The following is an 18,932-nucleotide window of genomic DNA, read 5'->3' as shown; positions in this document are numbered from 1 at the left end:
TATTCTGTTCTACTAGTCTATGGGTCTGTTCTTGTGTCAGTACCAAATTGTCTTGAATACTGTGACTTTGTAGTAGAGCTTGAAGTCAGGGAGTATAATAACCCCTTGCTTTATTGTTCCTTGTCAGGATTGCTTTGGCTATTTGGGGTCTTTTGTAGTTCCACATGAATTTTAGAACTATTTGTTCTAGTTTATTCAAGAATGCTGTCAGTATTTTGATAGGTATTGCATTAAATCTGTAGATTGCTTTAGGCAGGATGGCCATTTTGATGATATTAATTCTTCCTAGCCAAGAGTATGGGATGAGTTTCCATTTGTTAGTGTCCTCTTTAATTTCTTTTAAGAGTGTCTTGTAGTTTTCAGGGTATAGGTTTTTCACTTCCTTGGTTAGGTTTATTCCTAGGTATTTTATTCTTTTTGATGCAACTGTGAGTGGAATTGTTTTCCTGATTTCTCTTTCTGCTAGTTCATCGTTAGTGTGTAGGAATGCAACAGATTTCTGTTTATTAATTTTGTATCCCACAGCTTTGCTGAATTCAAATATTAGATCTAGTAGTTTTGGAGTGGATTCTTTAGGGCTTTTTCTGTACAATATCATGTCATCTGCAAACAGGGACAGTTTGACTTCTTCTTTACCAATCTGGATGCCTTTTATTTCTTTGTGTTGTCTGATTACCATAGCTAGGACCTCCAGTACTATGTTGAATAAAAGTGGGGAGAGTGAACATCCCTGTCCTGTTCCCAATCTTAAAGGAAAAGCTTTCAGCTTCTAGCTGTTAAGTATAATGTTGGCTGTGGGTTTGTCATACATGGCCTTTATTATGTTGAGGTACTTGCCCTCTATATGTGAACACAATTTTTATTCCTTGAGAATAAACACCTAGAAATGTGATTCTGGGTCATCCAGTTAAACATATATTTAACTCTGTATGAAACTGCCACTGTTTTCTAGAGTAGCTACAGTTTTACATTTCCATTAGCAAAGGTAAGAATTCCAGTTGCTCTACATCTATGCAATCAGTAGGTATCATTTATATTTTTTATTTTAGTCATTCTAATAGGTGTGTTTGATGTCTTATTGGGTTTTAATTTGCATTTTGCTAATGGCTATCATGTTGAACATTGATTCATGAATTTGTTTGTCATCTATTTATCTCTTTTAGTAAAGTTCTTGTCCAAATCCTTAGCCCACTTTTTAAATTGGTTTGTTTTCTTCTATTGAGTTTTCACAGTTTTTATATATTCTGCATAAAGTTATGTGTTTGATATGTGAGAGATTGTTACCTTGAGTGTGATAGAATTGCACACACACACACACACACACACACACACATGTGCATGCAAAGCAGTGAACTCTGAAGGAGCTCTGTTGGTTGTACCAATGTTGATTTCCTGGCTTTTGATATTGAAGTATAGCTACGCAAGATGTTACCATTGGGGGAGACTAAAGGATTCACAGGACCTCTCAATGTGTTTTTTTTTTTTTGCAACATGTTGTAAATCCATAATTGTTTTGAAATTAAGAGAATCTGTAGCGTAGAGAAGATGACAATAGACCATTGAATTCATACTCTTCACTATAACTTAAACACTCTTTCCACTGATTTCTGCATTTATATTTTTTTGTCTCTTTCCTTGTACTTCATTGGATTTTCTGTGTTGTTCTTTTTGTAGCTCTAACATATCTATACTTAGTACATGAATTTTCATGGTTTCTTTTCTTCCTACGTGAAAATGTAAAGGTACAACTTTTCTCTAAGCAGAGTGTTAACTGAATCAAAGGGAACATATTGGAAAGAGTGATGCTCATACTTTATTCTTCTTCAAAATAACTTTAGCTCTTCCTTTGACTTTTCATACAAACTTTCTAATATTCTAAATTCACACACAGAAAAAATCTTGCTGGAATTTTTATAGCAAGCATGTTAAAACTATATATCAATTTGGGGAGAGTTGGCTCCTTTACTGTGCTAAATCTTCCAATCCATAAACATAATATTCTACTTATTTAGAAATTATTTGATTTAGTTCATCAGCATTTTGTGCATACATTGTTAGATTTCTATCTAAGTATTTCATTTTTGAGTGTTTATAAATGGTATTCTTTTAAATTTTGATTTCCTAGGGCTCATTGCTAGTATATAGAAGAAAATTTTGTTGTTAAATAACCTTGCTAAAATAATTTATTAGGTGTTGTTTTTTTTTCTGTATTCCTTAGGATGCTATTTGCTGTTGTATTTGTGAGAAGAATGTGTGTGTGTCTGTGTGTGAGTGTGTAACTCTAGGGACTCTGGGTGTGGAGCTGAGGGTGGTGGAAAATGAGCTACCCAGAAACATCACTCTCATCCTCCCATCCTTGCAGCCTCAATAGCTTTTAAAGCTCTTCAGCACTGGGCTATGTATTGACCTTCACAAAATTCCTGTGGGGAAGGAAGCAGGTGAGAAACTGAGGCCAGTGAGAGGCTCAAGAAGGCCCAAGAGTGAGTGGCAAGGCCGGGCCAGAACCCAGGGCTCCTGTTCCCGTCTCCATCCCAACACTGTCCTTTTGCTGGGTTGGGTGGTTGGCGCTTCCAGACTCCAAAGCTGAGAGTGTCCTGACTGGACAAGTATGACCCAGGCATTGGTGGCCAGAATGGGACTTCGCTCAGCACCTTTGGCAAGGACTTGATGGACGCCTGCTTTCTCCTTCCCAGATGTAAGTTTGAGGCTATGGGGATTCTTCCTTTTTCTCTCTTCCCTCTCATCTCCCTCCAGGCAGAGAAAACACCTGCTAGCCACTCCATCTTCCCATGGAGACGAGCCTCAGTGGTAGAAACTCAGCTGGCTCCAGCCCCTCTTCTCCTCCCTTGACGCTTTCTCAGAGGGGACATGCAGCTTGGAGAACAGATGTTTGCCATTGGAGGGGCTGGGAATGCAGTTTTCAAAGATGTGTGCAAGGGAACCTCTTATGCTAAAATTCTCAGGAACAAGAGTTGCAAGCATTAGTGTTTCACATTCTCTGAGTCTAAGGTTCTGAGAATCTGAGATTCTGAGGTTCTTAACCATGGACTATATGGCTCCAAGATTTGACAGTTTTGTTACTGCACAATTTCAAGATTCCCTGAGTCAAATGTTCCAGAAACCTCTTGAAGAAACATGCACACAGAAGGATGTTTGACTTTGACACTGGATGTTAAATCATGTGTGTGTAATAATACATAGTGTGAACCTATGGATCAATCCTTATCTCCCCCTTCCAGAGTAGGAAACAGTCAATTAATGGTACACAAGTTGCCAACCACAGATAACAGAAATTGAGAAACTTGTGAATCAGAGCCTGTCGTGAAACTTACAGGGTTCATGAACCAGATATTCCCTCACTGTATCTCAATCACTGGTCCTTCAAGAGTGGCTTGTTTTGGATGGGTGGGGTCTGTATAGCATTTACTTTAACAAACACAAAGATCAAGGTCTGATGTGTAGGTGTCTTCAAAGTGTACACCGGTCAAAGATGACACTTCTAAGGGAACATGTACTAACTTATTTGAGGGTAAGTATGTGATTCCCAGACTCTTAGCTGAGGTTTACAGCAGAAGGCAGATACATCAAAGACATCCTCACCTTCAGAAACTCATAGCAAAATGAGTTCATGCATATTGGAGAGGATCAAGATGGCAGAGTAGGAAGGCAAGATGGAAACCTTCCACAGATACACCAAGGAAGCAACTACAGCAAATACAATTAAACCTCACAATGACCTGAAGACTGCAGAACAGAACACCTACACCTGGGGGAGAAGAAAAGACCACACAGAAAAGTGTAAAGTGCTAGAGACGTGATTGAATGGGGCCCAAGCCCTTCCCCCACCCCAGCCCACAGGCGGGAGGATGAGGAATGCAGCAGGGTGGGGATAGGAGCCCAGGAACTCTGCTCACCTGGTGCTGTCGATCTGCTCCAGGAACACGAGTCCACATTGCACTGGGTTCTGGTTATTAGTGGGACTGGATACCAGGGACACTTGGAACACTCTGGGAGGCTGATTCACCAGCTGCCAGTGGACAACAGGCACGCTTCACTGGTCTCGCTGAGAGCCAACACAGAGGCAGCCGTTTGAAAGACTTGCCAGCAATGGGAGGGGAGTCAGAGGGGGTAAGGGTTGGATGGAACTATCTCTGCAGGAAAACATATACTCTCCTCTACAACCCTCCCTCAGGCACAACAGGGCGGGCACTCTTGAGAGCCTCAGGGGCTCCATCCCCCTCACTGGCAGCTCATCCCTGAGACACTTCCTTGCACACTGCCTATGTGCCAGCCCACTCGGCTGAGCAGCATTGGACTTTGCTACCTGGTGGGCAGAGCAGGACTCTCCCACCTTTTACCACCTGTTTCAGCCCAAATGGGGAGGCCCCTGCAGGAGCCAGCTCTGAGAGTTCCTTCCTCCCCACAGGTGGCCAAGGCTGGTGCAGTGCACCTCATTGCTCTTAGGGAGTGCTTGTGCCACTCGCTGAGGCAGCTGTGAGCCAAAGCGGTGTGACTAGCTGTCTCCACCACCAGTGCAGCCTCCCACTGTGCAGCAAGCTACTGCCAGTCATGTGCATGTCAGTGCGCCCTCCCACCATGCACGTTGTGCTACCTCTGCAAACCCGGCATGCCCTTCCACTTCATGACCCACTGCCTCCATGGGTCTGCGTGCTCTTCCATCGCACAGCTCACTGCCGCTGCTGAGAGCCGGCATGCTCCACAGCCTGGCAACTTGCCACTGCCTGGAACCAGTGTACCCTGCCAGTGTGCAACTCGCTGTACAACTGTCCTGCCCACCCTGTTAACCCAGTAGCCCTGCCCATCCCAAGGAGTCTGTTCATAGTGATCCCAGCAGAAGCCACTGCTGTGATCACACAGGGCTGCCTGAGGCAAACCACCAGCCTCAGCAGGCAGAGATAAACCACTGTCGGCTGACAGAAAGGCCACCCTGCCCACCAACAGCAGCTGGGGCTTCACAGCAGAGGAGAACCAGGCACCGGAGAGGAAAGAGTCCTGAGCTTCTGGGCACCACAGGACACCTTCTTCATAAGGCCATTACTCTCTAGACCAGGAAGCATAGCAGATCCATCTAATGCAAAGGAAGAAACACAGAAAACCTGACAAAATGAGGAGACAGGCGACTATGTTCCAAACAAAACTACAGGATAAGACACCAGAAAGAGGGCTAAATGAATTGGAGATCACCAGTCTCCTTGATAAAGATTTCAAAGTAAAAGTCATAAATGTGCCCACTGATCTGCAGAAATGTAGTAAAGATCTCAGGGAGGACTTCAACAAAGAGCACCAAGAGCTGAAGAATACAGTAACTGAAATGAAACATACAATGGAGGGAATGAGGAATATATTGCTACAAGCAGAAGAGACAATCAAAGAGATGGAAATTAGAGATCAGGAACACAACGAAGCTGAGGAACAGAGAGAAAAAAAAGATCTGTAGGAATGAAAAAATGATAAGAGAGCTGTGTGACCAATGCAAATGAAACAGTATTCACATAATAAGGTGCCAGAAGGAGAAGAGAGAGACAAGACAGAAAGCCGCTTAGGAAATAATTGTTGAAAACTTCCCCAGTCTGGGGAAGGAAATAGACACTCGGGTCATGGAAAGCACAGAGATCCCCTAACAAAGGAAACATCAGGAAGACAGCACCAAGACATGTAATAATTAAAATGGCAAAGATTAAGGATAGGGAGAGAGTACTGAAAGCAGCCAGAGAGAGACAAAAGATTACTTGAAAGGGAAACCCCATCAGGCTATCAGCAGACTTCTTAGCAGAAACTTTACAGGCCAGTAGGGAGTGGCATGAAGTATCTAATGTACTGAAACACAAGGACCTTCAACCAAGAATTCTCTACCCAGGAAGATTGCCATTCAAAACTGAAGTGGGGTTTAAACAATTTCCAGATAAATGAAGGCTCAAAGAATTTATAACAACTAACCCAGCATTACTGGATATGTTAAAGGGACTGATGTAGTTGGAAATCTTCCTAGAGCTAATAGGAACTAGTGAACATAAACCACAGTAAAGGTAGGAGACCAATTAACTACCAAGCAAGAATGAAATTAAAACAAAAGTAGCAAAACCAACTATACATAAAATTAATCAAGGGATACATAAAAAGTGCAGATTATGACATCTAATACATAAAGTAAGGAGGAAGAAGAAAAACAGTACTTTTAGATTGTGTCTGAAATACAGCAATCAGCAACTTAATACAGACTGTTATATAGTCAGGAAGCTATCCTCGAACCTTTGGTAGCCACAAATCTAAAGCTTATAATAGATACACAAAAAATTTAAAAAGAGAAACCCAACCACAACACTAAAGAAAACCATCAAATAACAAGAGAAAAGTGTAAGAAAAGAAAAGAGAGGAGCTATAAAAAGAAACAGAGAACAGTTAGTAAAATGGCAACAAGTGCACAGCTATCAATAATTACCGTAAATGTAGATGGACTAAATGCACCAGTCAGAAGACATCGTGTGGTAGAATGGATAAGGAAACAAGACCCATCTATATGGTGCCTACAGGAGACTCAATTCAGACCCAAAGACATACATGGACTAAAAGTGAAGGGATGGAAGAAGATATTTCATCCATGCAAAGAACAGGGAGAAAAAAGCAGGAGTAGCAGTACTTATATCAGACAAATAGATTTTAAAACAAAGAAAGTAACAAGAGACAAAGAAAGACATTCCATAATGATAAAGAGGTCAGTCCAACAAGATGATATAACCATTATAAATATCTATGCATCCAACATAGGAGCACCTAATTATGTAAAACAAATACTAACAGAAATAAAGGGGGAAGTAGATTACAGCACATTCACTGTAGGAGACTTTAGCACACCACTCACATCAGTAGACAGATCAACCAGACAGAAAATAAATAATCAGAGACACTGAACAATACATTGGATCAGATGGACTCAACAGATATCTACAAAACACTCCCTCCAAAAGCAGTAGGATACACATTTTTCTCAAGTGTACATGGAATGTTCTCCAGAATAGATCACATGCTGGGCCACAAAAAGTGTCTCAATAAATTTAAAAAGATTTAAATTGTTTCAAGCAGCTTCTAAGACCACAATGGTATGAAACTAGAAAAAAATTACACAAAGAAAACAAAAAAGCCTATAAACACATGGAGTCTAAACATGTTTCTAAATAATAAGTGTAAATAGTAATAATAAATACTATTCTAAATAATAAATAATGAACAAATTAAAACAGAAGTCAAGCAATACAAAGGGACAAATGGAAACAAAAATACAGCAGTCCAATATTTGTGGGATGCTGCAAAGGCCATTCTTAGAGGAAAGGACGTAGCGATACAGGCTTACTTTAAGGAACAAGAACAATCCCAAATAAACAGTATAAACTGACAATTAAAGAAACTAGATAAAGAACAAATGAAACTCAAAATTAGTAGAAGGAGGGACATAGTAAAGATGAGAGCAGTAATAGATAATATAGAGAAGAATAAAACAACAGAAAAAATTAAATGAAACTGAGAGCTGGTTCTTTAAGAAAATAAACAAAATAGGGAAACCCCTAGCAAAGCTTATCAGGAAAAAAAGAGAGAGTACACAAATAAAATTAGTAACAAGAAATAGTCACAATAATATGAGAGACATACAAGACTTATTGGAGAATACTATGAAAAAATTATATGCCAATAAATTGGACAACCTAGAAGAAATGGAAAAATTTCTAGAAATATACAACCTCCCAAGACTGACCCAGGAAGCAACAGAAAATCTGAACGTACCAGTCACCAGCAAAGAAATCAAATTGGTAATAAAAAAACTCCCAACAAATGGAAGTCCAAGACCAGATGGCTTCACAGCTGATTCTACCACACATTTGAAGAAGAGCTAATTCCCATATTTTTAAAGTATTCCAAAAATTAGAAGGGGATGAAATGCTTCTAAACTCATTCTATGAGGCCAACATCACTCTAATACCAAAACCAGGCAAAGATACTACAAAAAAAGGAACATTACAGACTAATATCTATAATGAACATCGATGCAAAAATCCTCAACAAAATATTAGCAAACTGAATTCAAAAATACATCAAAAGGATCATCCATCACAACCAAGTGGGATTTATTCCAGGGATGAAAGGATGGTATAATATTCATAAATCAATCAATATCATCCACCACATTAACAAAAGAAGGCTAAAAACCACATGATCATCTTAATAGATGCTGAAAAAGCATTCAACAAAATTCAGCATCTGTTCATGATAAAAGCTCTCAACAAAATGGGCACAGAGGGTTTGTACCTCAACATAATAAAGGCCATATACGACAAACCCTCAGCTTACATCATATTCAAGGGCGAAAAACTGATTTTCCTCTGAGACCAGGGACAAGTCAAGGATGTCCACTATCACCACTTTTATTCAACATAGTAGTGGAGGTCCTAGTCATGGCAATCAGACAACACAGAGAAATAAAAGGCATCCAAATTGATAAGGAAGAAGTTAAACTGTCATTATTAGCAGATGACATGATATACATAAATAAATATATTAAACCCTAAAGACTCCACCAAAAACTTATTAGAACTGATAACTGGATTCAGCAAAGTTGTAGGATACACAATTAATGCACAGAAATCTTTTGAATTCCTATATACTAACAATGAACTAGCAGAAAGAGAAATCAGGAAAACAGAAATCAGAAAAATCCATTTATAATTGCATCAAAAAGAATAAAATACTTAGGAATAAACCTAATGAAGGAAGTCAAAGATCTATACTCTGAAAACTAAAGGACACTCTTGAGAGAAATTTTAAAAGATGCAAATAAATCAAAATCTATCCTGTGTTCATGGATAGGAAGAATTAATATTGTCAAAATGACCATCCTGCCTAAACCAATTTACAGATTCAATGCAATCCCTACCAAAATGCAACAGCATTTTTCAATGAACTAGAACAAATAGTTCTAAAATTCATATGGAACCACAAAGGACCCCGCAAAACCAAAGCAATCCTGAGAAAGAGCAAAGCTTGGGGGGTTATGCTCCCTTACTTCAAAGCTACAGGAATCAAAACAATGTGGTACTGGCACAAGTACAGAGCCATAATCAATGGAACAGAGAGCCCAGATACAAACCTATGTATATATGGTCAATTAATATATGATAAAGGAGCCATGAATACACAATGGAGAAGATAGCCTCTTCAATAACTGGTATTGAGAAAACTGGACAGCTACATACAAGAGAATAAAACTGGATTGCTTCCTACCTCCATACAAAAGTAAAATCAGTTGGATCAAAGATCTAAATGTAAGACATGAAACCATAAAACTCTTAGAAGGAAACATAGTCAAAAGTCTCTTCAACACAAGTTTGAGCAACTTTTTCCTGGACACATCTCCTCGGGCAAGGGAAACAAAATAAAAATGAACAAGTGGGACTACATCCAACTAAAAAGCTTCCGTACAACAAAAGACATTATTGGCAGAACAAAAAGGAATGTACATGATGGGGGAATATATTAATAACTGATTTATCCAATAAGGAGTTAACATCCAAAATATATAAAGAGCTCATATACCTCAACACCAAAAAAAACCCCAAATAACCCTATTAAAAAATGGGTGGAGGACGTGAACAGATATTTCTCTAAGGAAGAAATACAGATGGCCAATAGAAACCTGAAAAGATTCTCCACATTGAAAATCATCAATGAAATGTAAATCAAAACCACCATGAAATATCACCTCACACCAGTCAGAATCGTCACTGTCCAAAAGGTAAGAAATAACAAGTGTTAGCAAGGATGCGGAGAAATAGGAACCCTCCGACACTGCTGGTGGGAATGTGAACTGGTGCAGCCACTGTGGAAAGCAGTGTGGAGGTTCCTCAAAAAACTAAAAATAGAAATACCATTTGACCCAAGAATTACACAGAGTAATTCCACTTCTAGGAATTTACCTGAAGAAGACAAAATCACTACTTTGAAAAGATATATGCACCCCTATGTTTATTGCTGCATTATTTACAATAGCCTAGATATGGAAGCAACCTAAGTGTCCATCAATAGATGAATAAAGAACATGTGGTACTTACACACAATGGGATATTACTCAGCCATAAAAAAGAAATCTTGCCATTTGCAACAACATGGATAGATCTAGAAGGTATTATGCTCAGTGAAATAAGCCAGGTGAAGAAAGCCAAATACCATACCATTTCACTTACTTGTGGAATATAAATACAAAGCAAAACAGAGTGAACAAAATAGCAGTAAACTCATAGACACTGAAGAGTGACTGGTGGTTACCATAGTGGAGGATTTGGGATGGGTGTGTGGGGAGGTTGAGGGGAATAAGGGGTCACAAAAATTCTCAGTCATAACATAGGTTGGTCACGGGTATAATAGTTCACCATGGAGAATACAGTCAACGATTCTGCAACACCTTTGTATGTTAAAGGACAGTAGCTGTACTAGTGGGAGAGAGAATTTTTTTTCTTTTTTTTTTTTTGAGAGGGCATCTCTCATATTTATTGATCAAATGGTTGTTAACAACAATAAAATTCTGTATAGGGGACTCAATGCACAATCATTAATCCACTCCAAACCTAATTCTCAACAGTCTCCAATCTTCTGAAACATAACAAACAAGTTCTTACATGGTGAACAAATTCTTACATAGTGAATAAGTTCTTACATGGTGAACAGTACAAGGGCAGTCATCACAGAAACTTTCGGTTTTGATCACGCATTATGAACTACAGACAATCAGGTCAAATATGAATATTCGTTTGATTTTTATACTTGATTTATATGTGAATCCCACATTTCTCCCTTATTATTATTATTATTATTATTACTTTTATTTTTTATTTTTTTATTTTTATTTTATTTTAATTTTTTGAGAGGACATCTCTCATATTTATTGATCAAATGGTTGTTAACAACAATAAAATTCAGTATAGGGGGGTCAACGCTCAATGTACAATCATTAATCCATCTCAAGCCTAATTCTCATCAGTCTCCAATCTTCTGAAGCATAACGAACAAGTTCTTACATGGTGAACGAATTCTTACATAGTGAATAAATTCTTACATGGTGAACAGTACAAGGGCATTCATCACAGAAACTTTCGGTTTTGATCACGCATTATGACCTATAAACAATCAGGTCAAATATGAATATTCGTTTGATTTTTGTACTTGATTTATATGTTGATTCCACATTTCTCCTATTATTATTATTATTATTATTTTTAATATAATGCTGAAGTGGTAGGTAGATGCAAGATAAAGGTAGAAAACATAGTTTAGTGCTGTAAGAGGGCAAATGTAGATGATCAGATGATCAGGTGTGTGCCTATGGACTAAGTATTAATCCAGGCTAGACAAGGGCAGCAAGACATCCACGGATGCAGAAGATTTCTCTCAAAGCAGGGGGGGTGAGGTTCTGAGCCTCACCTCTGTTGATCCCCAAATTCAGGGAGAGAGAATTTAATATGGGTAACTGATGAACCAATGTGTTGTATGCTTGAAACTAATAAAGATTGTATATCAGTATAATTTAAAAAATGAGTTCATGCGTACATTGGGAGACATGAGTGCTCATCACATACCTGCACCCACACATGGGCACACACAAATGCACTTACACGGCTATGCTGTGACCACAGTTATCCTGGCATTGTTTGAAAGTGTTTCTCTCCCCCACTCATTTCATTAAGATGTTTCTCTGATCAGAGTGGCCTTATCTGGTGGTGGTGGTGGGGAGGCACAAGTATGCTCAAGCATCCACAGGGCACATGGGTGTGCATGAGTGTGGGCAAGTGTGTAAGGACGCCAGGTCAGCTGCCTGCCAGGGCTCTGGAAAAATCCCCTGGACAGAGCTGTTCAAAATAATATACTGAGTTTGTGTATTTCACATGAGGCAGGGGAGCATTTTAAGCATTTACCCTAAGGACCGTGGGGCTAAGTACAGCCGTCCCCCGCGGTTCTGTGTTCGCCTACGTGCCGAGAGCTCTTGTGTTCCGTGGGACCTCAGCTAGAGACTTAAACTTGCTGAACCTCAGCTTTGTCACCTGCAAAAGGGATTTGAACGCTGTTCCCCATTCCATAGGTTTGTGCGGATTGAGGTGGGCGTTTATCGCTTTTAGCATAGAGATGACACAGAGCATTTGCTAAAAAAATACTAGTTGTTATTTCTTCTCGTTCACAGTATAGTGAGTTTCCTTCCTCTCATCCCACCTCCGAAGGGTCCATAGCACGAAGCTCAGAGCCCAGTGTGCTCCGCCCCTCGGCCCCGCCCCCGGTGCCCCGCCCTCCACTTGCTCCTCCCACTAGCCCTGCCTCACCAGCCCCGCCCCGGCTCAGCGAGGCTGGAAGCTCATGGTGTAGGTGCGCGGGATGGTGATAAAGCCCACGTATTTAGGGGAGACGTCGATGTCCCGGGGCGACTGCGGGGACTTGAAGCGGAAGTTCTGCATGATGGTGGTGAGGAAGAGAAAGAGCTCCATTCTGGCCAGGCCTTCTCCGAAACAGTTCCGCTTTCCTGAAGAGACGGGGGAGGGGCGGCCGCAGCCTGTAATCCCTGCCGCTTCGCCCACGACCCACCCCGGCCGCTTCCCCCCGGGGAGGGAGGCCTGAGAAGCCTTCAGGGAGGTCTCTCCCGCTGTGAGCCTCAGTTTCCCTCGTCCGTGGGATGGGCGTGAGCCACACCACTAGGCTGGGGCAGTGGGAACCTTAAATGACCCTTTCCTCAAATACACACTCAAATATGGCTGCTGTGCTGTCGTCTCCTTTCCTAGCAATCTGAAGGTTTTAAGTGACTTGACTCTGGGTTCTGATTTCCCTCCTCTCTGAAAGGGGTGGGCCCAGGTACTTGGTGGTCATGTGGACTGCGGCTGGTTGGCTCCAGGGCAGATTGTAAGAGGAATTTCCAGGCTTGGGGGGCCTGGGATGAAGGAGGCCCCTGAGGGTTCGGGGATCACTTGGCAGCAGGCAGTGGTCTCTTACCGATGGAGAAGGGCATGAAAGCATCACTCTTCTTAAACTGCCCCTTCTCATCCAGGAAGTGCTGGGGCTTGAATTCTTGGGGGTTGGAGAAGAACTTGGGGTCTCTCAGCACAGAGCCCAGCATTGGGTACACCTCGGTGCCCTGGCAGGGAGAAGACAGGGAGCTGGTGAGGAGGAGGGGTGTGTGGGGGGGAGGATTCTGTGCCCCAGGTGAGGAAAAAGGGGAGGCATGTGGGTGGGGTCCTCTGAGGGAGGAGATGGATAACCCTACGCAGGAAGTTTAGCAGGCATGGGGTTCGTGTCCCCTGAGAACATGCATGGGCTGTGTCTCTAGGGACAGAAGGGCTGGGGGACATGCAGTTCATGTCTTCCAAGGAGTGGGTTCAGGGGTGATGGTGTTCATGTCCCCTGAGACAGGAAGTTTGGGACACATGGGATTCATGTTCCTCCAGGCAGGATGACTGTGGGACATGAGTCCGTGACCCTGGGACAGGAGACGAGACAAAATGATATTCGTGTCTCCTGAGGCAGGGAGCTTGGCGAAATGGGGTTGATATTCCCAGAGGCAAGAGGTCTGGGGGAGACATGGGAGCAGGAGCTCTGAGTGGGAAGGTGGAGGGGGCAGGTGTTTGGGGAAGCCTTTGTCTGAGGGAGGGGGATCAGGGCTGGAGAGTCTGTAAGGGGAGAGGGATGCTGGGTCACAGCAAGTGGGTGGAGGTCCCTCTGGGCAGGTCGGCCCTGCACCTTAGGGAGGAGGAAGTCCCGAAACTTGGTGTCCTTGATGACTCTGTGGGCCACTGACATGGGGACTGTGTCTGCATATCTTTGGATCTCGTGGATCACCGCGTCTGTGTAGGGCATCTTGACCCGGTCCTCGAACTTGGCCTGACGGTTCTTGCCAATGACCCGGTCAATCTCCTCATGGACTTTGGCTGGGGGACGAGGGAAACTGTTTAGGCATCTAGGGGTCTCAGGGCAGGGATGGTAGTCTAAATGTGTACAACGGGATTATGACATGCATGACATCTATGTGTGACATGGACGTGGACCACTCAACACAGACGTTGGCCATGTGCATTGTGGGTGCAGGTCCTGTTCACCTGGTCCTGCCAGAATCACAGGGGAGGCATGAGGGAGGCAACTCTGAGGAGGATCGTGAGCCGGCTGTGAGCACTCAGTGGGCTCAGCACAGCAGCAGTTTACCAAGCACTTCAGGTATTTCCAATATTTCAACAGATAGAGAAACTGGATGTCAGTAGAATATCACTTAGTGTCCACATACATGGTGTGTCTGAGGGCGTGAGGATCTAAAGCAGGTGGACACATTGCAGACGGTTCAGTAATTTAGAGGGTTCATGGCCCACATTCCCTGCCCCTCCACACTTACCCTCCACATCTGGGTGCTTCATAAGCAGCAGTAAGGCAAACCGCATGGTTGTGCTGACGGTCTCGGTGCCAGCAAAGAAGATGTTCAGTGTGGTGAGCACCAGGTTCTTCCAATGAAACTCCGTGTTGGGATTGTTCCCCTCCTGCAGGGAGAGAGGGTGTCGGGCTGAGCCTCCTCTCCTCAGGGCTGTTAGAGCCCTTTGAGGGAAGGGGAGGTTTCTATTGACCCAAATCTCTTAGACGCAGACTGCCTTGGACAGAGGGAGCCTTCTTCTGCCCACCTCGGCTGTGACTGTTCAGTGGTAGAAATATTAAGAAAGAGAGGGAAAGAGAGACACAGTGAGTGAGAAAGAGGGACAGGGATGACATGACAGAATGAGGCAGAGAGACGTGAAGAATTTTAAGCTACAGCACCCTGTCCCTTCACTAGAAGTCGTGCCGCTTACTATGGAGAAATCCTTCCCCGATCCATTCTTCTTGAACTTAGACTCTGTAAAGCTCCATGTCCTTTCCTCACAGAAGGAAGACTGACATCCAGACGGTGGGAACCCTCCAACAGTAAACCCAGTTCACCTGATAAGTGTGTCTGATAGCGAGGAAATGAAAGGTAAGAGAGCACAGCAGCTAAAAGCACCAGCCTCAGAGTTGGGGAGAGCTGGGTTTGAGCTGGGGTCCCCTGCCTCCGCACTGTGTGACCTCACTCAGCCCACTGATACTCTCTGGGCCGCAGTCTGCTCATCTGTACAACTGGGGTCCTAATAGGGCCTCCTGCAAGAGCTGTGAGTGTGCAATAGGTGAATACGGCAAGGCACTAAAGGAGCGCCTGGTGCCGGGAAGTGTGCACAAGTGCTGTGCTTATGATTCCCACGCACATGCCCCGCCCGGTGGGAGGGCTCAGGAGGTGGAACAGTGATGGTTAGCTACACTGGGGTTCAGCAGATTATTATGGTGTGTGTGGGGAGGGGGGTAATTTCAATAGACCCCTGCTGTTCTCCACCCACACCCGAATTCCATCTGCCTGGCTTGGGACCTCTGGGCCCTGGCCGCTGGGTATACCTCTTTCATGCGTATGAGGAAGGAGTCGATGAAGTGCCGCGGGGAGTTGGGGTCCAGCGTGTGCTGGTCCTGTTCCACCTTCTTGGTTACGAAGTCCTCCAGGCCCTTAAGGTCCTTGAATGCCTGTTGCTGTGGTCCTGGCAGGTAGTTCATGACTGAGTAGAACATGTCATAGAGCTGAGGGTAGGGGGAGAGAGGGAAGAAAGGGCAGTTTCAGTGGCCAGGAGCCGGTGGGAGTGGGACCTGTCTCGGCAAGTTACAGGCACCTGTCACGTGTTTAGGTATTTAGATGAGGCTAGGTGGGAATAGTTTCCACACGAGGTTAGTGTGAGGGCCCCTGTCCGAGGATTTAGGTGAGATGGATAGGGGCACATATCATGGTTTCTAATGTTAGAGGAGGCTGGATGGGAGCAGCTGATGGAGGTGTACGGCTACTTGTGTGAGGTTGGGTAGGGCGACACCTGTCCAGGTGTCAAGCTATTCAGGTTGGACTGAAATGGGGGCATCACGTCTCTAGGTGTTTATACATTCAGGTGGGCTCAGCTGGAGACTACTGTCCCGATATTTAGGGGATGTGGATTTGAGGGCATCCATACAGGGTTCAGGTCCTAATGTGGGGCTGGTGTGCAGGAGCTCAAGTGTTCGGGTGTTCTGATATTCACATGAGTGATAGGGTCACCTCTGTTGGTGTTTAGGTGATTGGGAGACACAACCTAGGTGTTTGGGGAACCGTCTGTCCAGGTGGGGGGATCTTGGTTGTGGTACCTGTCCAGATGAGGAGATCGTTAAGTGTGCTGGGTAGTGGGCACTTATCTGGATATTCCAGTGGGCTGGTTTGGGGCACCTGTGCGCTACCAGTGACTGTGGTGGGCTGCGTTTAGCAGCACAAGGTTCTCAGGAGGTGGACTGAGGTGGTCACTTCTCTGGGAGTTAAGAAACTCAGATGGAAAGATGGACTATCTTAACAGGGAGTATGTGTGAGATCTTAAGGTAAGTGAGGATGGGAGCACCTGCCCAGGTGAGAGGCTTGCTGGGCTGAGCGCGTGTCTCTTGCCCATAGGCTCTCGTTTTTGTTTTGTTTTGTTTTCTTCTCTTTCTTTCCATCTTCTTGGGCTGGGGGAGCATCTGCTGATACCCAGGTGTCCTAGGAGACTGGATATTGGGCACATGTCTCTGGTCTGGTGCATCCGTTCAGTTCCCCAAGACTGGGAGCTGGTTTGGACGGGACCCCGTCTGGAGGGGGCTGTGGTTTGGGGCACCTGTTTCCGTGTGGGGGAGCAGCTGGGCGGTGTGCCAGAGGCGGGGCAGAGCCAGGTGGGTCGGGTTACCTGCCCTGTGGATGTCGCTGTGAACCGGAAGACTCCCAGCATCATACGGAGCAGGGACAGGAACTCTTTGTCCTCGTAGTCAAAGCGGTCCCCGAAGACAATAGAACTGATGACATTGGAGACAGTTCGGCTCAGGAAGTAAGTGGGATCGATGAAGGCGCCTGGGGAGGGGCGGGCCGCGGAGGGACAGCGATCTGTGTGTCAGTCGGTGGTCAGCCGAAAGTGCAGCCCCAGGGCCCAGAGCTGGGAGCCCGACCCCCACCCATAAACACGTCCCTTCCGGGGCCAGAACGCGGGTCCGCCCCTGCTGTATCCCTCCTGGTGCCGCACAGTGCGGGGTCCCCGGCTCACCGCGCGTGCCCCGGAGGGCTTCGACGAGGAAGCCCGCCTCTTCCTGGATGCGCTCCTCGATGCCGCGCTTGCCCACGCCGAAGTCGCGCAGCGTGGTGATGGAGAAGCGCCGGAGCTGTTTAGCGCGCTCCCAACTGCTGAACACCACGCCTGGGGGGGAGAGTAAGATGGGGAGGGGCCCCGAGGGGCGGGGGCAGAGGGAGGGGAGGTGGGCCGAGAGGAGGGAGCTGGAGAAAGGTGAGTCACTGCATGGAGATGGAGAGAAGGTGCAGCAAGGAGTGTGCCACTGCCCGGAACGGGCAGGGGTCAGGAGAGGATCGCTGGGCAAACCAGCCCTCAAACCTCCCTGACCAGAACCCCCACACCCTCACCCCAGTCCCCCTCACCGTAGCCTTTGAAGAGCCTGTCGAACGTTGCCTGCTCGCCCCTCCCACTGAATTCCTCAGCTTGGTCCACCAGCGCCTCCTTCACAGCCTCGTGTCCACACAGCACCACGATCCGCCGGGGCCCCAGGTGGACGGTGAATACCGGACCGTAGCGCTCACTGATCTGATGGAGGTGGGTTGTGTGGTTACAGGGAGCAGCCCCTGCTGGGCACCGGCCTCTGCCCAGTCCGCAGGTACTGGATGCATTTCCCCCAGGTTTGACAGTCAAGGGACAGGACACCCCAGGAGCTGGTCTGTCCTGGCAAGGACCCTGCTGCTGAGCCTTCAGAACTCCCCTGTCCGAAGACTCTGGTCCACCCAAGTCCCTGCCACAAAGTCCCCACCACACTGAGCAGTCCCCCCGCCCCCCGCAGTGCACCCATCTCCCTGCCTCCTGACACCTTCATGAGCGAGTTGTACATCTGCTCTGTGTTCAGCTGCAGGTAGTTCCCGATGAAGGGCAGTGGGGTGGGCCCGGGAGGCATCTTCCCCCAGACCTTCCTCTGCCTCCAGGCAGACATCAAGACCAGGACAGTCAGGCAGGCAAGCAAAGCCACCAGAAGCAGCCCCGAGGCCAGCATGGTGGCACTGAGGGTGGCAGTGAGATGGTGATGGCTGGGATGGTTTGCTTTTATACCACCTGGGAGAGGACGGACTTTGGTCCAGATTATATAACTGTGTAATTTCCCCTCCTGACTACACCCCCAGCCATGCTCCCTGCCTAGCTGAGGACACAGCGAGCAGGGGAGGAGGAGGGGACACCAGGGCAGATCAACAGGAGTGGCTCCAAGACTGACTCTGTGGCCCCTCAGGAGGGGGCTCCCAAGTGCTGTGGACGTGGAGGGGGGCAGTTAGCAAATTCCAGAACTGAGCATTGTAGAGGAATTGCAAGTGGGCATTTCTGAACTTTGTATTGAGGTCTCACAGTGAGAAGGAACCCAAAAGTTGTATATTAGGGGGCCTTGAGAAGGAAGAATCTAAAGGTCCAGATTTATGGGTATGGGAAGAGATAGGATGTGGATTTGGGGGTCTTTGCTGAAGAGGGATGCAGGGGTCAGGGCCTCAGGAGGGAAGAGTCCAGGGACTCGGTCTGAGGGTCTCGGGTGAGGAAGGCCCCTGGACTGTGAGTGTGGGTCTCTGGGAGGAGAAGCACGTGGAGACTCATGAGTCAGCACATGACCTCAGGTGTTGACATGGTTTGTTTGGACACGGTGCCATGTCTTGATGCCCAAAATCCTCTTCAGAACTTCCAAGCAAGGCCGGGATTCATGTCACAGAACTGCCAATTCATTTTGGGAAAGGGGTAGAAGTCCAGAGTCACATTCGAGTGGAACTTTCCACAGAACAGAAG

General features: G+C 45.5%; 1 protein-coding gene across 1 annotated transcript; it reads right to left on the bottom strand.

Moving 5' to 3' along the window:
• Positions 1-11,912: 11,912 nt before the first annotated feature.
• Positions 11,913-18,198, bottom strand: LOC108405493 (cytochrome P450 2A13-like). The gene is made up of 9 exons (XM_073225676.1): positions 17,983-18,198; positions 17,543-17,705; positions 17,157-17,306; positions 16,806-16,966; positions 15,478-15,654; positions 14,423-14,564; positions 13,780-13,967; positions 13,036-13,177; positions 11,913-12,571 (listed from the first exon to the last, which is right to left on the bottom strand). The coding sequence occupies exons 1-9, from the start codon at positions 18,160-18,162 to the stop codon at positions 12,390-12,392; spliced, it is 1,485 nt and encodes a 494-aa protein (XP_073081777.1). The 5' UTR covers positions 18,163-18,198; the 3' UTR covers positions 11,913-12,389.
• Between the last annotated feature and the right edge of the window lie 734 nt (positions 18,199-18,932).

The sequence above is a fragment of the Manis javanica genome, chromosome 17 (assembly GCF_040802235.1).
Source record: "Manis javanica isolate MJ-LG chromosome 17, MJ_LKY, whole genome shotgun sequence".
In the NCBI taxonomy this organism is placed as follows: Eukaryota; Metazoa; Chordata; class Mammalia; order Pholidota; family Manidae; genus Manis; species Manis javanica.
This window is presented reverse-complemented; position numbering and strand designations above follow the sequence as displayed.

Excerpts from the sequence above, each read along its gene's own strand:
- LOC108405493 (XM_073225676.1), bottom strand. The coding sequence starts at position 18,162 with ATGCTGGCCTCGGGGCTGCTTCTGGTGGCTTTGCTTGCCTGCCTGACT. Across the intron at positions 17,706-17,982 it reads TGTACAACTCGCTCATGAAG|ATCAGTGAGCGCTACGGTCC; the intron begins GTGTCAGGAGGC and ends CACCTCCATCAG. Across the intron at positions 14,565-15,477 it reads TCCTCATACGCATGAAAGAG|GAGGGGAACAATCCCAACAC; the intron begins GTATACCCAGCG and ends CTCTCCCTGCAG.